Source organism: Cnephaeus nilssonii (genome assembly GCF_951640355.1).
Source record: "Cnephaeus nilssonii genome assembly, chromosome: X".
Lineage (NCBI taxonomy): Eukaryota > Metazoa > Chordata > Mammalia > Chiroptera > Vespertilionidae > Cnephaeus > Cnephaeus nilssonii.
The window spans coordinates 127,389,409-127,408,688 of record NC_137071.1 but is presented as its reverse complement, the minus strand read 5'-3'; the positions used below and the strand labels follow the sequence as shown (position 1 = coordinate 127,408,688).

Here is a 19,280-nt window from a genome sequence, read left to right as displayed (position 1 = left end):
CCTCCGGTTAGGATTGGGACGGGACTTGGAGATGGGGGAGGGGGGTGACAAGGGCGAGGCCTAGGGGGAGGGAGAGGAGGAGGGTGAAGCGCCTTTTCGGCAGCCCTCGGCCCGCCCCTTGGCCACCACTGACGGTGGGCGGATGAGTAATGCATCCAGGAAGCTTGGAGGCCTGTGGTTTCCGCAAGACTGCCACAGCCACCCCCGCCCCCGCCCCTTGCGTGGACATTTATCCTCCGCTGCTCAGGCCCTGCCGCCATCGCCGCAGACCAGACCCAGCGTCTAGAGAGGCTCCATCAGAGGTAGGTAGGGGGCTGGGCGGCCGCAAGGCCTGGGCCTGGGCAGCGTTTTCCTGCCGCTGAACACCTCGCTGTTCAGCCCGGCAGGCACCCAGGCACCCAGGCACCGGGACCCTGGACTGGTCAAGGGGGAGAAGGTGGGTGTGGGGGGCTGGAACTGCTCCAAACTCCCGATATCCATCCTAAATCCGCCAAGCTCATGAGCCCCTTATATCACAGATGCCTCGCAAGCAGCCAACTCCCTTAAATTCCCTCATTGTCCCCCAAGGCTCCCACCCCCAAACTTCTGAACCTCCCCAAACTCCCCCAATACCCCAGACTCCTAAGTCCTCAACTCCCTAAACCTCAAAACTTCCTCTGCTCCCCAATCCCCCGGCACTCCCACCCTCTTAACCCCCCCCCCCAGAACTGCTGCGAATCCTTAAGCCCCCAACCTCCTCCAAATTCCTCAGCTTCCCTCAACTCCCAGGCCTCCTCGGCCTCCTCTATCTCCCAATATGCACAACTCGAAACTCCCAAATTCCTATAGTTCCCCAAACTCCAAATTCCTCACCCCAACTCCTCCACTTTCCGACTTCCCTAACCCCCCCCCCCCCCAAGTCTTCAAACTCCACCGGTCTCCTTTTCTCCCAAACACCACAACCCCATAATCTCTGCCACTTATCCTGTCCCCTAAATCGCTCAGACTCCACAACTCACCATCCCCTTAAAATCCCTAAACTCCCCAACCCATCTAGCCCAAGTGTGGCAGACTAATGCCCGTCCATGCTGCTGGGGGAAGGACACGATGGGGTGAGAGGCCTGCCCAGGTCTCCAGATCGGATCTGCTGGGCGGGAGGCCCCCTGACCCCTCCTCTCCACCCCTCCAGAATCCATCATGGCCGCCTTCGAATCCCTGGCCTCCGGCATCCTGTTGTTGCTGTGTCTGACAGCCCCTAGCAGGGCCTGCACCTGTGTCCCATCCCACCCACAGATGGCCTTCTGCAACTCTGACCTCGGTGAGTATACCCGACTCTGCTCACATACAGTGTTTTGGTTTCCCTCTCAGCCCAGTGGGGTTCAGGATGGTGCTCACCTCTAGAACAATTCCACTCAGCCCTGCCCTGACTCTGCTTTGGACACATGGCATCCTCACTCAATTCCTTCATTACTCCAGGCCCAGTCCCTCCTCGGGGCCTTTGCACTAGCTGTTCCCTCTGCCAGGTACACCCTTCCCCCCAGGTATCCATATGGGTGACTGCCTCAAATGTTACTTTCCCAAAATTTTAACCCCGGTCCCCTAGTACTCCTGATCCCCCTTACCCAGTTCTGAAGTTGCACATCATACGTAATACCTCCACCACTCCACAAATCTACCTATTTTGCTTGTGTTTAGTCTGTCTCTTTCTGGCTAGCATGTGAGCTCCACAAGGGAAGGGATTTCTATGTTTTGTTCACTGTCGTGTCCCTAACACCCAGAACAGTGCCTGACACACAGCAGGTGCTCCAAAATATTCATGGAGTGAATGAGCACATGGTGAATATATGAAAAAGGCTTAAAGCAGAGTGTGGCAAAAAGTAGGCACTCACTATATGGACAAATCAGCTAACAAATGTGTAAATTTCTTAGTGGGTTGTCTGGCATCCAGCAACCCCTATTTAAGTATGTGCTTTGCTAGTATGACTATTGTAATTATTTTATTTTTATTAGCTCACGCAGTCCATTTGACTTGTTTTTCCCCCCCTCTTCTCCCTGCAGTCATCAAGGCCAAGTTCATAGGGACAGCGGAAGTCAACCAGACAACTTTATATCAGCGTTATGAGATTAAGATGACCAAGGTATTCCTCCTGCCCCTTCCTCAGGAGTTCCTAACATCTTCCTCCCAGTAAAAATAAAAAAGCTTCTGGCCATGGTTGGCGAGGAAGTTAGCTGTGATCTCAGGATGCCATGTGTGTGGGGTGGGAGGATCAAGTCAGTAAAAGAGTCCTCCTCATCCATCCACAGATGTTCAAAGGGTTCAACGCCTTGGGGGATGTCCCTGACATCCAGTTCGTCCACACCCCAGCCATGGAGAGCGTCTGCGGATACTTCCACCAGTCTCAGAACCGCAGCGAGGAGTTTCTCATCGCTGGTGAGGCTCTGCCCCCTGGTTCCTGGGCCTTGGCACCCTGAAGAGGCTGGGCTCTGAAGGAAAGGTCCCAGTTGAAATAAGGACCGCCCCAATTTCGGCCTATCAGAAGGCCCCCAGCCGGGTCTGTGCTCCAGGGACGCCAAACAGGCGTCACCTGCCCGAGCCCAGCCCATCAGGAGCTGCCTGTTGTTCCCTCCTCCCCCAGGACACCTGTGGAACGGGCACCTGCACATCACCACCTGCAGCTACGTGGTCCCCTGGAACAGTCTGAGCTCCGCTCAGCGACGGGGCTTCACCAAGCTCTACAGTGCTGGCTGTGAGGAATGCACCGTAAGTGTTTGCGCCCTGCCTGCCACCTGGAGAGGTCTTCTTGAGCTCTTTCCTAAACTCATGGCTTGTTCCCTGCTCGATCGGGCTATTACTTTTCCCTGTGGCTGCTCCCCAAACCCCCTTGTGCTGTCTCTGATTTTTCCTGCTCTTCTCCCAAACCTGAGACTGGCATTCCGGTGACTCCTTTGCCCCGTGTGCCTAATACCTGGGGATTCACTGTTGTGGCTGCTTCCTGTTCCTCTAACGTTCCCTTGTGACTATTCTGTAGTCCTGATGTTTGTTCCTGACCTCCCCGCTTCCCCCTCCCCGGGATTGTTCCTTGGTTTCCTAGAATGTTCTCCAAGAACCCTAAGTGCTGTTTCGCAACTCACTGACTCTTCCCCAGCCACATAGGATTGTTGCTCTCCAGCTGTGACAGTTACACACACGAGGGCAAGTTACATTGCCCATTTGACTATTCCAGGACTGTTCCCTGATGTCTCTGAATGTCCTATGATTCAGTGACTGTATCTGAGAGCCCCACAGCTCCTTCCTATGCTTAAGTTCTTCACTTTCCAGCTGTTCCCTGGTACTGACAATTGTCCCCTATCCTATGGAAAGGTTCTCAGGAGACCCATCTGACTGATCCCTGCAACTGCCCCCAACCACGAAGAAACTGATCCTTTCTCTGGATTACTGTCACCTCACCAAGTCCAATGACTGTTCCCCCAATGGGAGGAACTGTTCTTGAGTCCGTATCCAGGTGGAGTGACATGATGTCTCTCGAGCAGCTCAATGTTGAATGCTTAGGAGAAGAAAGTTCTGCTCTGTAGGGGAGGAGAAGTCCTCAGAGATGTGCCTCCCTCCCCTCTTCCAGGTATTTCCCTGCTCATCCATTCCCTGCAAGCTGCAGAGTAATAATCACTGTTTGTGGACGGACCAGCTGCTTACTGGCTCTGACAAGGGCTTCCAGAGCCGCCACCTTGCCTGCCTGCCACAGAAGCCAGGGATGTGCAACTGGCAGTCCTTGCGGCCCCGGAGCGCCTGAATCCTGCCCCCAGCAGAAGCCGAAACCTGCACAGTATTCACCCCCTTTCCCACTTCTGTCTTGCTCTCTTCAAGACAGTGAAATAAAGTCCTACCACTCAGCAGGCAGTGTCGCTGTGTAGTGTCTGGGAACAAACCCATGTCGCTGATGACCTGGTGGGAGCACCCTGGGACCAATGCTGAGGGGACGAGGGCTGCAAAACGTTGGCTTTTAAATGTTACATAAAATTTGAGGTATTGCTAATAATTCTCTACATTGGCATTAGCATTGGTGATCTGCAGTGTCAGTAATTTAACCCGCATCATCAACCACAGCTTACTGGATAATCTCTTTAGTCAATATTTTAGAGCATTTTACTAGGCTAATTTATAAATCCTATTTGCATAGGGCTCTCTAGTTCACAAATTCCCCACTGCTGACAAATCACTACCTCTGGCAAATTCCCCTGTTCACAAATCCCTCCAGTCAACAACCTAGTTGACAAATGCCCTATCAATTGGCTAATAGCTCTCCTCCTCACCTCAGGCATTGTCCTGATGTCACCCTGGGAGGATGTCATGCCCCATCCAAACCTGTGGGTGTTACTGTCCCAACCATTAGGTTTTGTACTGTGAGTCTGACTGAAGTAAAAGGGGAAAGCCCCAGGGATCCTAGACTCCCACCCCCCCCACATAACCCAGCCAGGGACTCTGGGAGAAGGGGCAGTCTTCCCCCCAACCACCCCGCCCCCCATGGCCCATGGGAGATTCCTTGGAAAGTGGTTGTTTGGGAAATAGGAAAGATGAACAGAATGTATGATCTGGAAATCCCCTTCTCCCCCTTCTCCTACCGCTCCTTCCCTCACTTCTCTGACCAACTTTGACAACAGTGAAGTACAGGTAAGGGTTCAAAATCAGAACCAACCAAGTACTTCAGCCCACACCTTCTTCACAAACTGCTCCTGCCAATAAGAACCCAGGTATCCTCCAAGGTATTCTGGATCTCCAACCATGGCCCCTGGATCCTCTGTGGCCCTATCCTTTTGTATTCCTGGAGGTTCCCCCAGGGCCCAAGGTATGTCCCAGATCGGGATTGGTGGATTTGGAGAACCCAGTCGTTATCTCCTTACGCCAGGGGACATCCTTGCAGTAACAATTTCTGTGTCAACATGTACACCTTGGTTATGCCCTGGGGGGAATCTGAACTCTGGCTACCAAAAGGGGTGAATGGTAGCCTTCACTGATGAGTACAACTGTAAGGGAAGAGCCTGGTTTGGCCCTTGTGGCTGTGACATTATTGTCTCAGCTGCCTGCAAGAGTTTGGCAGCTCCCGCTCTAGCCGGTGTGGCTCAGTTGGTGGGGCATGGTCCATGCACTAAAGGGTTGCCAGTTCAATTCCTGATTCCTGTTTGATTCCACTCATAAAGCCCATACATAGAGCCCCTATTGACTGACACATTCCTGCTGAAACAGCTCCCAATATATTCCCCCTTATGTTGAAACATCTCTCCCCCATCTCAAATTTCTATAAGAACAGCCCTTTCATTTTATGAAGAATGACTGACACCTGCGTCTCGCTAACCGGTCCTGGATTCCTCCTATGCCAGTATTGGTAAAATCTGAGGACCAAACCCAATTACACTGTACAGCCCCCACTAAATTTCCATATGCAAATGGATCTATATCTGGACTTTTAATTTTTCCTTCTTTAGTCTCTCAGTCTGTCCAGGCGTGTGTCAGCATTATACTGTTTAAATTAGAAAAGCTTCCTACAATACATATTTGCTGGCAGAAGCATTCAACTTTTTGTAGGCTGGTACAACTAATCCCCTGCCCCCAGCTTCAGGGTTTTCCTGGCTTTCATTGTATGCTTGTATTTCCATATGAACTTTACTATCAGTTTCCTGGCTCTGTACAATGAGGGAGTCTAGGTGCAAGGACATTCCAGTAGTAATGAGTACATCTAGCTGCCATACCTTGGCTTTGAAATACCATTATCCTAGGGCTGAGTCTGGGAAAGAACAAGATATGCCTGGAGGTGATGTCAGTGGAAAGGTGAGAGTAGGGGCCTATAAAAATCCTCTCCTCCACAAAGCAATGAGGATACTGGCAAAAAACATCAAAATTAAATTTTTCCAGAACCTTTTAAAATTGCCCAAAGTGAATAACAATTAAAAGAATGTCTGAATCTCATTAAGAACAGTAAGTTTTGTCCATATGAACTTTCCCTCCTCCCATCTCCCCACTTCCACAACAGCCTTGAACATCAAGAGCCTTGAACAACCACTATATATGTAAACCAGCAGTCTAGAAACGCCAGGAGGAGGCAGAACAGGGTTGGGGTCCCTTCAAAGTTCCATTCTCAGACAACTATATTTGAACTTTCACTTTCCTAGAAAACTCCACTCGCAGGACTTGTCTATCTGATCTGACTCAGAGTTTACTTGGTGTAAACAGCTTTGCCTGAAGCTGTTTTTTAGAAACAACTGGCAGCAACTGTTTAATATAGGAGGTGCTTGAGGCAGTGATTACAGTTATAACAAACAAGAAGCTGACCAAAAAACCCAACAGAAAAGATGGGCAATGAGAGCTCCATAGGAGGCTTTGAAAAGCTCTTTCTGGCAATCTAGAAAGGCACACATATGCATAAGGCTGTGTGCATGCCCAGGATCTCTGGCTGACCTCAAGGCTCTGCACAAGTAGTATGTAAACTTGGGGTGGGGAACCTTTTTTTTCTGCCAAGAGTCATTTGAATATTTACACTGAGTGGCCAGATTATTATGATCTCTGAATGCATAATAATCTGGCCACTCAGTGTATATCCTATATAATGAAAGGCTAATATGCAAATTGTCCCCTCAACCAGGAGTTTGACCAGCAGGCAGGCCAGCCAACCGCCCATGTGCCCTCCCCCTGGCCAGGCTGGCCAGACTCCACCCATGCACGAATTCATGCACCGGGTCTCTAATACACACACACACACACACACACACACACACACACACACACACACTGAATGGCCAAATTATTATGCATTCAGAGAGCATAATAATCTGGCCATTCAGTGTATATATATATTAGAGGCCCGGTGCATGAATTCGTGCATGGGTGGAGTCCGGCCAGCCTGGCCAGGGGGAGGGGACTTGGGCGATTGGCCGGCCTGCCTACTGGTTGAACTCCTGGTCGAGGGGACAATTTGCATATTAGCCTTTTATTATATAGGACAGTGGTTGGCAAACCATGGCTCACGAGCCACATGCGGCTCTTTGGCCCCTTGAGTGTGGCTCTTTCACAAAATACCACGGCCTGGGCGAGTCTATTTTGAAGAAGTGGCGTTAGAAGAAGTTTAAGTTTAAAAATTTGGGCTCTCAAAAGAAATTTCAATCATTGTACTGTTGATATTTGGCTCTGTTGACTAATGAGTTTACCGACCACTGATATAGGATATACACTGAGTGGCCAGATTATTATGCGTTCAGAGATCATAATAATCTGGCCACTCAGTGTATAACACCATTAGCAGGCCATGTAAAATTATCAACTTAAAAATTAGCTTGCTATATTTGGCCAAACATTTAATTAACTCACCCTTAATGCCTTGGCAGGGCCAGACCAAAGGATTTCATGGCCCGTGGGCCAGACATTCCCTACTCCTGATGTAAGAGCTAAGGCAAGGTTGTAAATAGCCTGCCTGAGCATTGAAGGCATGCATCAACCTGCACACAGAGCCCATCAGCAAAAGCTTGGAGACTTACTGGTTCTAGGTTTTTAAAGAAATGCCTGTCCAATCATTAGCTGGCCACTAAATTAATGAAGCAGATACTTCAGTGGCTATATATTCCAAAGACTACACAATTTATAGAATTAGTTCAGAAACATCACTAAAAAAACAAAGAACAACAAAAACAAACCCTGAGGATGGAGAAGAATCTGATTTCCAGAGTTGTTACATTATATTATTTAAAAAGTTAAGTTTTCAACAAAAATTTATGAGACATGCAAATAAGCAATAAAATATGCCCTAAATACAGAAAAATAAAGAAGTCAGTAGACAATGTCCCTGAGGAAGCCCAGATGTTGGAATTAATTGACAGACTATAAATCAGCTATTTAGAATACTTTTAATGAGCTAAAGAAAACCATGTCTAAAGAACTAAACGAAAGTATAAGAATGGTGTTTTAATAAATAGAGATAGAAATAATAAATAATAGAATTCTGGAATTGAAAAATATAATAATAATGTAAATGAAAATAAGGAGCTCAACAATAGATTTGAGCTGCCAGAGGAAAGAATCAGTGAATTTAAAATAGGGCAACTGAGCCCTAGTCGATTTGGCTCAGTGGATAGAGCGTTGGCCTGTGGACTGAAGGGTCCCAGGTTCAATTCCGGTCAAGGGCGTGATCCCCGGTGGGGCGCGTGCAGGAGGCAGCTGATCAATGATTCTCTCTCATCATTGATGTTTCTACCTCTCTCTCCCTCTTCCTTCCTCTCTGAAATCAATAAAAATATATTTAACAAAAAAGAATATTGGAAGGAATAATGGCTAAAAACCTCCCAAATTTTATTTAAAAATTAATCTATAAATCCAAGAAATGCACTGAACTTCAAGTAGGATAAACTCATAGAGATCTACCTCTAAATGCATCATAAACAAATTATGATTATTGATACCATAATTCTCAACAAAATCCTAACAAACTGAATCCTACAACACGTAAAAAGATTGTATATCAGATCAGGTGGGATTTGGCCCAGGAATGCTCAACTTACAGTTAATATATGACACATGCACTGTTCTAATTGCTTTCACTCATTGAATAATTTAATTACCATACTAACTCTATGATTCAGAAACTATTATTACCCACATTTTGCAGACGGGTAAACTGAGGCACAAAGCATTTAAATGATGTTTCCTATGTTAGGAAGCTAATTAGTTGTGTAGCTAGGTTTTCAATACAGAAATTCTGGCTACAGAGCTCACACTCTTAGTCACAGTCAGCTATACTATCTCTCAAAGAATGTGAAATTATCATAATGATAAATTGGGTTTGCTTAGAACTAATGATTTGATCTTCATCTGTAAGTAAATTTAATTTACAACACTGTGAATTTATATCAGTGACCATAATTTGTAATACTGGTAAGAATGTTTAATAGTACCTGTCAAATAAATAAAATGAGCTTCTACAAAAAAAATGTTTAATAGTAATACCAATATTATTTAAACAAGTTGGCAATCTTGGGTCAATATTGATACTTAATTGTAATTTAATTCAGAAAACTAGTAATGATTATTTACATAAGTAAAAATAATTTGTAACATTTTTAAATTTTTAAAAATATATTTTTATTGATTCAGAGAGGAAGGGAGAGGGACAGAGAGCTATAAACATCAATGATGAGAATCATTGATTGGCTGCCTCATGCACACCAGGCATATGCCCTGACTGGGAATCGAACCATGACCTCCTGGTTCATAGGTCGACATTCAATCATTGAGCCACACCAGCCGGGCAACATTAAATTTTTAAAAATTAGTTTTAAAGTTTGACAGTGTTCATAATGGTGATTCAATTTCTATTTGTAACTAAAATTTGATTCATAATTATGGTACTCATAATTTATATTAGTAATCATAACTTTAATATTAGTAATTACTTATAATAACAATTGGAATTTAACCATATTAATAATTATTTCTATTAGTAACTAAACTATAATTCAAAACACAGTTACTCATAACTTATATTAGTAATCTTAATTTGTAACATTGCCAATAATTTGTAATAATATTTTACAATGTTTTACAAATAGTTTAATATATTTTAGTAATTATAACTTACTTCACAACATAGGTACTAATCACTTGTATTGATAATCCAAATTTGTGACATTGGTAATAAATTGTAATGCTAGTTATAATATTTGATGTAGTAGTAATGATAATACAATTTCTACCATTAAGTATAATGTAATTCAAAACAGGAACTTATAATTAATATTAGAGCATAATTTGTAATATTGATCATTGTAATAATAGTTATAATCTTTGATGATACTAGTTATAATTATTCAATTTCTATAGAACTATAATTTAATTCATAACCTTGGTATTAATGATTTACATCAGTAACAATAATTTGCAGTATTGGTGATAATTTGTAATATTAATGATTATATTTTATGATAATAGCAAAAACAATTTAATTGCTATTTGTAAACAATCTAATGTATAATATTGCTACTGATAATTTTTATTGCCAATCCTAATTTGAAATATTGGTAACATTTATATGAAGAGGAATATTTGATAATGTTAGAAACAATGACTTAATTTCTATATGTAATATAATCTGATTCATTATATTAGTTCTGTCAGTTTATATTAGAAATCTATTTTTAAAAACATTTTTATTTTTTTTACAGAGAGAAAGGGAGAGGGATAGAAAGTTAGAAACATTGATGGGAGAGAAACATCGACCATTTGCCTCCTGCACACCCCCCACTGGGTATGTGCCCGCAACCAAGGTATATGCCCTTGACCGGAATTGAACCTGGGACCCTTGAGTCCACAGGCGGATGCTCCATCCACTGAGCAACCGGTTAGGGCTAGAAATCTATTTTTAATACTGGTGAGAATAGATACTATACGTAACAGGATCAATGATACAAATCACACTTGTAACCCCCTAAGTAAATTCACTGTATTAATAAACCCTTCCCAAAGCAATTTCACTCTCCACAGTACATGCCACCCAGTAACACTCTCTGATAGTGTACCATTGGTACACATCCATTGGCAACTATTGCAGTAGGCATGATGCTTTCCCCTCTTGCCCACTCTACTTCCCCCAGACTCACCATCTCTTTGTGATTGGGGTAGAAGGTCTGATCGATTAGAGGGAATTCCTCTGTCCCCAGTTTCTTGTGCAGTCGAACCATCTGGGCAAACTAGGAGAGCCACGAAACACAAGTCAGCAAGTCCTTCGCCTGGAGGGAGTCTCCAAGCTGGAGGTTCCAAGCTTCCAAACTCCCTTAGTTCCCCCAAATCACAGTGATTTTTTAAAAATATATTTTATTGATTTTTTACAGAGAGGAAGGGAGAGGGATAGAGAGTTAGAAACATCCATGAGAGAGAAACATCGATCAGCTGCCTCCTGCACGCCCCCTACTGGGGATGTGCCCGCAACCAAGGTACATGCCCTTGACTGGAATCGAACCTGGGACCCTTCAGTCCGCAGGCCGACGCTCTATCCACTGAGCCACCCCGGTTAGGGCAAAATCACAGTGATTTTGAGCTCCCGCATGCATGCATGAGATAGTCCCTCTGCCAATAACACCCTTCTTGTCACTTACCACCCAGGGCTTGTCACAGAAGTTGTAGACAGAGTGCAAAGAGTTAACACTGGGGATTCCAGCATACTGCAGCCCAATGACCAAACTGCGGTGGTCTCCATTCCTTGCCATGCTGAAGGCATGCTGACGAATCAGCACAAAGTCCGGCTTCAGAGACCTGGGGTGCAGGGGTAGGAGTGTTGAGGATCCCCCAGAAGTTTCCCACCAACCTTACAATAAAGAGCACGTTTCCATATTTCCACAGCTCCTAACAATTGTGAAGTGGTTTCTCACCTCAGCACACATGCACAAGCTGTTCTTCCCCAGCAAGCACCCTTTCCTCATCTGGTGACCCCTTTAAGCCTTTCCTACCTGCTCCTCTCCTCACCAGGTCAGCTTCCAGCTCACCTACTCAGCTCTGACAGCTCCCTGGTCACAGTGTCTCAGACCAGTAGCTGTTCTCAAAGGATGCTGCCCAGAATAAATTCCAGCCTCAGGGGCTTTACACAGGTGTTCACTCTGCCCGAAACATTTTCTCCCTAGATACCTGCATGTAGCTCTCCTTCACCTCCTTCGGGTCTTCCTCGAATGTCTCTTAACCTAGTGGTCCACCTTATCCAAATTTCAGACTCCTCCACCAGCCAACAATCCCTTTGCTGCTATATACACTGAGTGGCCAGATGATGATGATCTCTGAACGCATAATAATCTGGCCACTCAGTGTATATCCTATATAATAAAAGGCTAATATGAAAGTTGTCCCCTCGACCGGGAGTTCAACCAGCAGGCAGGCCAGCCAACCGCCCATGTCCCCTCCTCCTGGCCAGGCTGGCCGGACCCCACCCATGCACGAATTCATGCACTGGGCCTCTAACACACACACACACACACTGAGTGGCCAGATTATTATGCGTTCAGAGAGCATAATAATCTGGCCACTCAGTGTATTTTTCTTAGCACTTGTACATTTTTAAAGTAAGTTGTTTATTGTGTGCATCCCTCAGTAGAATGTAAGCTTCATGAGGGCAGAGAGGTTTTGTGGGTTTTTTGGTCTTTGGGGGAGTCTGTTTTGTTCACTGCCAGGTCCTCAGCATGTAGAACAGTGCCTGTGCACAAAGGGTGCTCAATAAATGTCTGTTCAATGTAAAATGCTGAGAGCAGCACCTGCTATACAATGGATGCTCAAGAAATAAATTTTGAGTCAATAATTGAAAAGTTGGTTTGTGGTCTGCTGGAATCCTTGACCCTTCTTCAGAAGAGAAGCTATCTCCCACATTCTGTGCTTAAGGTGTTGTTGTTGTTTTTTAATGGAAATATATTTGACAGATAGCATCGTGTAAATTTAAGGTGTACAACTGATGTGTTAATTTGATACATTTATATATTATAATGTGATTGTCATTGCAGTGTTAGTTAGCACATCTATCGTGCCACATAATTATACTTTCATTTTTGTGGTAGAATAATTGAGATCTAGTTTCTTAGAATGTTTGATAATTGTGATACAACATTGTTGCCTATAATCACTTTACTGTTCATTAGATCTCCAAGACTTATCTACCAGTTGCAAGTTTGTACCATTAACCAACATCTCTCCTATTCTCCCAGCCCCCAGCCACTACTAATCACCATTTTACTGTTTTTATGAGTTTGGCTCTTTTAGATTTCACATGTAAGTGATATCATATGGTACTTGTCTTTCTCTCTCTCATTTATTTCACTTAATATAATGTTCTCAAGGTCCATATTCTAGTATGTGGTCATAAATGGCAGGATTTCCTTCTCTCTCATGGCTAAATAATATTCCTGTGTGTGTGTGTGTGTGTGTGTGTGTGTGTGTGCGTGCGCGCACCTCACATCTTCTTTATCCATTTGTCCATCGATGGACACTTAAGTTGTGTCCATAGCTTGTCTATTGTAATGTGCCTACGTTCTTGCTCACAGCAGGATGGGTGAAGAGTGAAGAGTCTCCCTCAGATCTAAGGGAGTCCTTATACCTCTCCCATAACACCAAGGTACCCTTCTTATACTCACCTCATCACCTTCACCCCATTCCGAAGAACTTCCATGTCCACAGAGAACCCACCATTGGCATGAGCCACGAGATTGAGATCAGAGAATTCAGCCTGGAAAGGAAAAAAATCAGTGATTCATTTATATCACACAAAAATGACCACTCAGTTTGCAATCTGGACAGTTGATCCCCAGGTCCGCCTGTCCCAACTAACCTGTTCTACTTTAATGTCAATTTCTCCATGGAGCTTTTTCCCTTTGAAGTATTTCGCCCTGTAGAGGAAAAGCAGAGCACATCCATCAATGCTCAAATCTCAGGAAGACAAAACCCAAGCCAGTCCTTTCACCCCTTTGCCCCTGCAGTGTCTCTAGAGAAACCATGAAGTGATTGTTATGATGGTTGAAATACTTTGAAAACTCAAACAGTGCTTTGTGAACAATACAGAAACAATAAAGTATGCCTCATGGAGGTGTATAAATGTCAAAGAACACTGCAAAATTTTTAAAGAAGTCCTTAAACCCCAGAGAGCAGATATTTCTTAAAGTATGGTCTGCTTGTCACACTACTATCATAAATGTTTTTGGAAAGCTTCAAAAACTAAGGAGTGCTTTGTAAACTGTAACATACTTTGAAATTGCATGGAGTTGATAATGGCAGAGAACCTTAGAGAGTACAAATAGATGAAGTGTGCCTGGGTATGGCTCAGTGGCTGTGTCTGCTTATACAGCCTGAAGCATCTCTCTGTTTTCTGGCCCTTTCCCAAGGAGGAGTGCATTCACCATGTGTGGCCGCGTGCCGTGAAGGACAGAACAGCCATGGGTGGGCACAGGTATCAGAAAAGGAGGAGCAGATTGAGGGGTGCAGGCTGGTGGTGGTTCCACAGAAGCTGGAGACTGCAACGGTGGGGTGGGGAAGAATTCAACTGAGGATGAGTGGAAACCACAGGATGGAAGAGGGGTAGGAGCAGCAGTAGGCACATCATGAACTGCTATGTCACTGTCCCTATGCCCATCCCCAGCTGGGCTAAGTTTCCAGTGGCCTCTTCCCCCAGGCCCAGGATTTCCTACCTGATAAGCTTCTCCACAGACAGAAGCTTATCCCCAATCAATTTTTTTTATAGAAGTGAGACAAGGGGAGAAGTCACTCCTGGGGTCATCGACATGCACACAATCAGGGTCTCTAACACATACACAATGCAACAGGCCCTTGTGCCTTGAATGACATACCCAAAGACCTCAAACACAGTAACACAGTTATTTCTCTCTCTCTCTCTCTCTCTCTCTCTCTCTCTCTCTCTCACACACACACACACACACACACACACACACACACGCCCTCCATTGCTGACAATGACCCCTCACAAGTGCTGGAAGAGAATCTTTTTTAGATATGTGCATTTTAAAAAATAAAATGATGACAAGTGCAAACGATATCACTATTTTTCAAACCTTTTTATTTTTCACCGTAAGTATAGTGGGTACTCTGCTCAGATCTGCTCTTCAGGGCCAATGCTCCCTGAATCTCAGTTGTTGACAGCTCATGGCTGTGTCCAACTGGGAACTGTCTTTGTTACAGGGAACTGCCTTAGCCAAGGTTATACCTACTTCGGGCAGCGCATGGCTTATATCTGGTCTGAGTGCATACAAAGGCCGCCTGTTTGCCTCAATATAGGCTGACTCTGAAGGACCATTACCAGCCCCAGAGCTCCCTCTAGGACCAGCTTAGGCCTCTGAAGCAACCACATCGTGGACCAACTTCTCTGTCTGCCCAACTCTGTCCTCCTTACAGGTGCTGATCCCAAAGGCACTCTGCAATGAGCTTCCTACGTGCAAATTTCTGCTTCCAAACCTGTTTCCAGAGAACCCAACCTAAAACATTGGGCCAGAGACGTCAAACAACAAAGACTCTAATGCTATTCTGGAGCTGAGTCACCTGGCAGCTAGCAGGCAATGCGAAACCATCATTTGTCAGGGGGAGAGCACAGATAGCCCCTGACAGGCTGTGTTGACTCCAAGTGCTCGGCAGCAGCTCCGGGCTGTGATGCAAGCCGTCCTGCCACTCAGGCCATACGATCCATCAGATCCTATGACACCGGAGGTGTCAACAGTGGAAAAAGATACAGTGTGGAGCTTAAGAGAAGCTCGAGCGGGAGGCCCCTGGGGCTCTGGAGCAAGGCCATGCCATCTGCAGCATAGAATTACACGCCTTTTGAGAAACAAATCTTGGTGTAATATTGGGCCCTGATATACAGTTACTTGACCATGAGGTACCAAATAACTGTGTACGCAGAAGTGTCCATTATAAGCTAGATCCTGCCAGGCCTGCCAAGTAATACAGTCAGACGGGTCCAGCAGCCAGGATTGAGCCCAAGCAAAACCAAGCAAGCTGCCTGAGCAGGTAAGCCAGATGCCCATGTCATCCACCTTGTTGCTACTGCCTCCCTCAGCTCACTAAGGGGACTCCTTTATCCCACCAGTGGATGAAGGAAGAGAAAGTCTGAGCTTGCTTCACAAATAGATTGCCTTGGTATGTGGGTGGATGACAAAAATGGACAGTGGCTGCACCATGGTCCCACTCAGAGTGGTCTTGAAAACAGTGGCAGAGCTCCCAATGGGCAAAGCTGTGAGCTGTACACTTGGCCATCTACTTTTGGGGGAAAGAGAAGTGGCCAAAGATTAGAATATGTATTCACTGATGGTGAATGACTTGGCTGATTTGCCAGAGGCTTTGAAAGAAATATATTGAAAAGATTAGAACAAGGAGGTCTAGGACACAAAAATGTGGGTGGACATATGGGAGTGGAGATGAAGTGGAAAGAGGAGAAAAGATCTCTGTATTGTATGTGAACACCCACCAGACAGCATCTGCCACAGAACTGGCACTAAGCAATCAGGTAGACAGAATGAGTCAGCCAGATGACGTCAGCCAGCCTCTTGAATCAGTCGCCCCAGTGCTGGCACATGAGCACATGTACAAAGTGGCAAGAGGACCAGAGATAGAGGCTATATGGGAGGGCCTACAGAATTACTGCAGTATATTCAACCTGCCAACAACAGAGACCAATATTGAATCCCTGACATGGCAGCATCCCTCAAGAAGACCAATCAGCTACTTTGTGGTCTCTTCTACCCTGGAAAGAGCAATGATGAATTTTGACTGGAATATTCTATGTATGGGTTTGCCTTTCCTGACTGCAGGACCTGAGACAGCATCACTGTTCAAGGGCTTACACAGTATTGGATCCCGGAAAACATTACATCAACCATGAAAGGAGGTGCAAAAGTGGGCCCATGACCATGGACTCAACAGATGACCTGTATACCACAGCACCCAGAAGCTGTTGGCCTCATAGAGCTATGGAACAACTTCTTGCAGCCACAGCTAAGACCCCAGCTTGGAGGTGATACCGTGCACGAATAGGGCACCATCCTCCAAAACCCAGTGTATACCCTAAATCAATGACCATTGTTTGTGCTGTGTTTCTAATAGGTAAAATACATGGGTCTGGGAACCCAGAGGCGAAAGTAGGAGTGGCCCAGCTCACCATCAATCTCAGTGAGCCACTTTTGGAATGTGTGTCTCCTGTTTCCTCAGAGCTCTACAAAGTTAGAGGTCCTGGTTCTCTAAGGGGGGACACTACTACCAGGGAACACAGCAAGAATCCCATTACATTCTAAGTTGTGAGTGCTACCTGGACACGTCGGCTTTTGCATGCCAACAGACATGAAGAGGAGTCACTATCTGGGCAGGGGTACATGACCCTGATCACCAGAAGGGGCGGGGCTGGTGTTACAGTGGGGGCGTGGAGGAACCCAGATGATCTGCTTGGGTATCTGTTGGTATTCTTTGCTCAACTTTGGTGGTAAAGGGACAAGTATAGCAGCCACAGCCTGAGGAGAGCGTGGGGACCAAGGGCTCAGAGATCTCTCAAGGATGAGGGAATGGATCATGCACCAGGTAAGCCACCAAGACCAAGAGAGGTTCCATCTGAGGGTGAGGGGAATTTAGAATGTATAGAAGAAGACAATGCATATCATTTATTTATGCTGCCTTTATCAACTGTGGCAGTGGAGACTGCATTTCATCCCACCAACCGTGCTCTTTCAGGTTTCTCCCAGAAAACAAGGTCAGTTACAATCCTGGAAATGCTGTTCTCAGATGGGGTGAACTTACTCTAAGAAGCAAGTGAATCTGAGTAGTACAAAGGGTAGACTGTGTGCTCCATCCAGATCCTCACCCCCCTCTCCTCAGGCCTTCACATCTATCCCCCAGCTTCTGGGAACAGCTGTTGTTGAAGCCTCACAGTGCTATCCCACCCTGGGAACTGCCCTCTGTAGCACGAATTTGCCTTCCCCAAGATTGTTCCTCCTCCCAGGGGACAGCCTGTGGTCAATGACGGGCTGCTGCGGGAATTCAGAAGCATGGCTACCCCAATTCCACTGGGGTAACTCTGGAGTGTCCTCCCAGCTCCAGAGCTCCCCAGAGGATCGTCTGAGGCCTCTGTCATGGCTGCATCATAGCTCAACCTTTCCCTCTGCCAACTCTTGCTTCCCCTACACCTCCCCCGGAACAGGTGTTGTTCCTCAGAGCTCTCCCCAAGAAATCTGCACGCAAATCTCAGCCTCAAGATCTACTTCCAGGGAAGTCACATAAAAGGAGCCATGATAAGAAATATAGTTTATATAACCCATTATATAAATATTTACATAATAACCCACCCTATATATGTAATACATATTATATAAGACACGTATGTTATACAGCAAACATAAAATAGGATGTCTTATATAATATATAACATACAATATATGGCATATTACATATTATGTGTAGATGTATCTAGAATGTATAGTAGAATGTGTTTAAATATACATATACTAGAGGCCCAGTGCATGAAATTCCTGCACGGGTAGGGTCCTTAGGCCTGGCTGGCGATTAGGGCTGATCTGTGGGGCAACCGGAGGGGCAATGGCAGGGGAGGTGCCCACTGGCACCCACCTTGGCTGGCCTGGGGCCTGAAGGCTGGGGGCAGCTCCTGCATTGAGCGTCTGCCCCCTGGTGGTCAGTACGCATCATAGCAACCAGTTGTTCTGCTGTTCAGTAGATTTGCATATTAGGCTTTTATTATATAGGATAATTAGAATGAAAGTTTCAGCAAATAATTATCTTTACTCTGTGCAATGGAGTCTGAAATTTCCTATTCTATTTTATTTCATTTCATGAAGAAAAGCACACACATATATGCATTATATACTATAAACCCATTATATAATAAATGTATTATATAGTATATGTCATATATAATATGTGGCATATATTATTGATTATATTTCTTAATGGAGTAACAGTTTTACTAAATAATAATTCCACTTACTATGTGCAATATACTCTTTTATTTTCTATTTTCATTTATCCTACTTCATGAAGCAAATGAAATGCTGGTCACAAGCCAATAAATAGGTGGCCCACAGTTTGGAAAACACTGGACTTAATTATCTCTAAAAAGGATAGATGAGTCTCAACTTTAAATCACAGAGGACTCAAGACCCCCAAAAATGAGAGTGGTGAAGTTTGGCGGGAAAGGTGTCAGACGGTACTTAGGTGTATATCCCATAGTTTGCACAATTCATCCTTTATTCCAGGCTGAGATCCCTAAAACGTGCACGAATGTCTGCAGAGTTCCTCACACTGAGCCTGGTGTACACAGGGTCTGCTCCACCTATGGTAGATACCAAATAAATATTTGCTAGATTGACTGGAAGAAAAGACTACAGCAGCTGCTGGGATAAAGGGGAGGTGGTTCTGGGATGCAGAAGGGGAAGAGAAGAATCTTTCCCTGAATTCAGCAGGTTCTCAATAAATGTTTGCTGGACAAATTAGAAGAAAAAAAGAGAAACATTAGAGTTGTGATTATGGAAAGGGGAAAGGTCTTGTCAGTATTCAGTAGGTAATTAATAAATGCTTGCTGGAATGAAGAAAAAAGCAGCAAAGCACCTGTCTGGAGGGTCAGAGTGGAGAAGGGAAGTCTGAAGGAGGGTGGTTAGCGATATTCAGAAGGGGCATCATGAAGGTTTGCTGACGTCAATGGAGCAAATTTAGCCAGAAAGATGGCATCTGTGTGAGTGGGTGTTGGTGAAGGAATTATACCATGTGTTCAACAAATGCTTTATGGATTGTTGGA

General features: G+C 45.1%; 2 protein-coding genes across 3 annotated transcripts in view; one reads left to right on the top strand and one right to left on the bottom strand.

The window, feature by feature from the left end:
* Positions 1-19,280, bottom strand: part of SYN1 (synapsin I) — a 33,950-nt gene that overhangs the window by 11,510 nt on the left and 3,160 nt on the right. For both annotated transcript variants that reach the window (XM_079764947.1, XM_079764948.1), the window contains exons 2-5: positions 13,314-13,371; positions 13,120-13,211; positions 11,107-11,263; positions 10,612-10,701 (exon numbers count right to left, since the gene is read on the bottom strand). In XM_079764947.1, the coding sequence (XP_079621073.1) occupies positions 10,612-10,701; positions 11,107-11,263; positions 13,120-13,211; positions 13,314-13,371 (397 nt within the window). The remainder of the gene's footprint in view (positions 1-10,611; positions 10,702-11,106; positions 11,264-13,119; positions 13,212-13,313; positions 13,372-19,280) is intronic.
* Positions 128-3,867, top strand: TIMP1 (TIMP metallopeptidase inhibitor 1). The gene is given in 8 exon segments (XM_079764973.1): positions 128-268; positions 271-294; positions 296-302; positions 1,169-1,297; positions 2,038-2,117; positions 2,284-2,410; positions 2,616-2,740; positions 3,597-3,867. Coding segments are annotated over 8 exon segments (789 nt in total). The 5' UTR covers positions 128-142; the 3' UTR covers positions 3,768-3,867.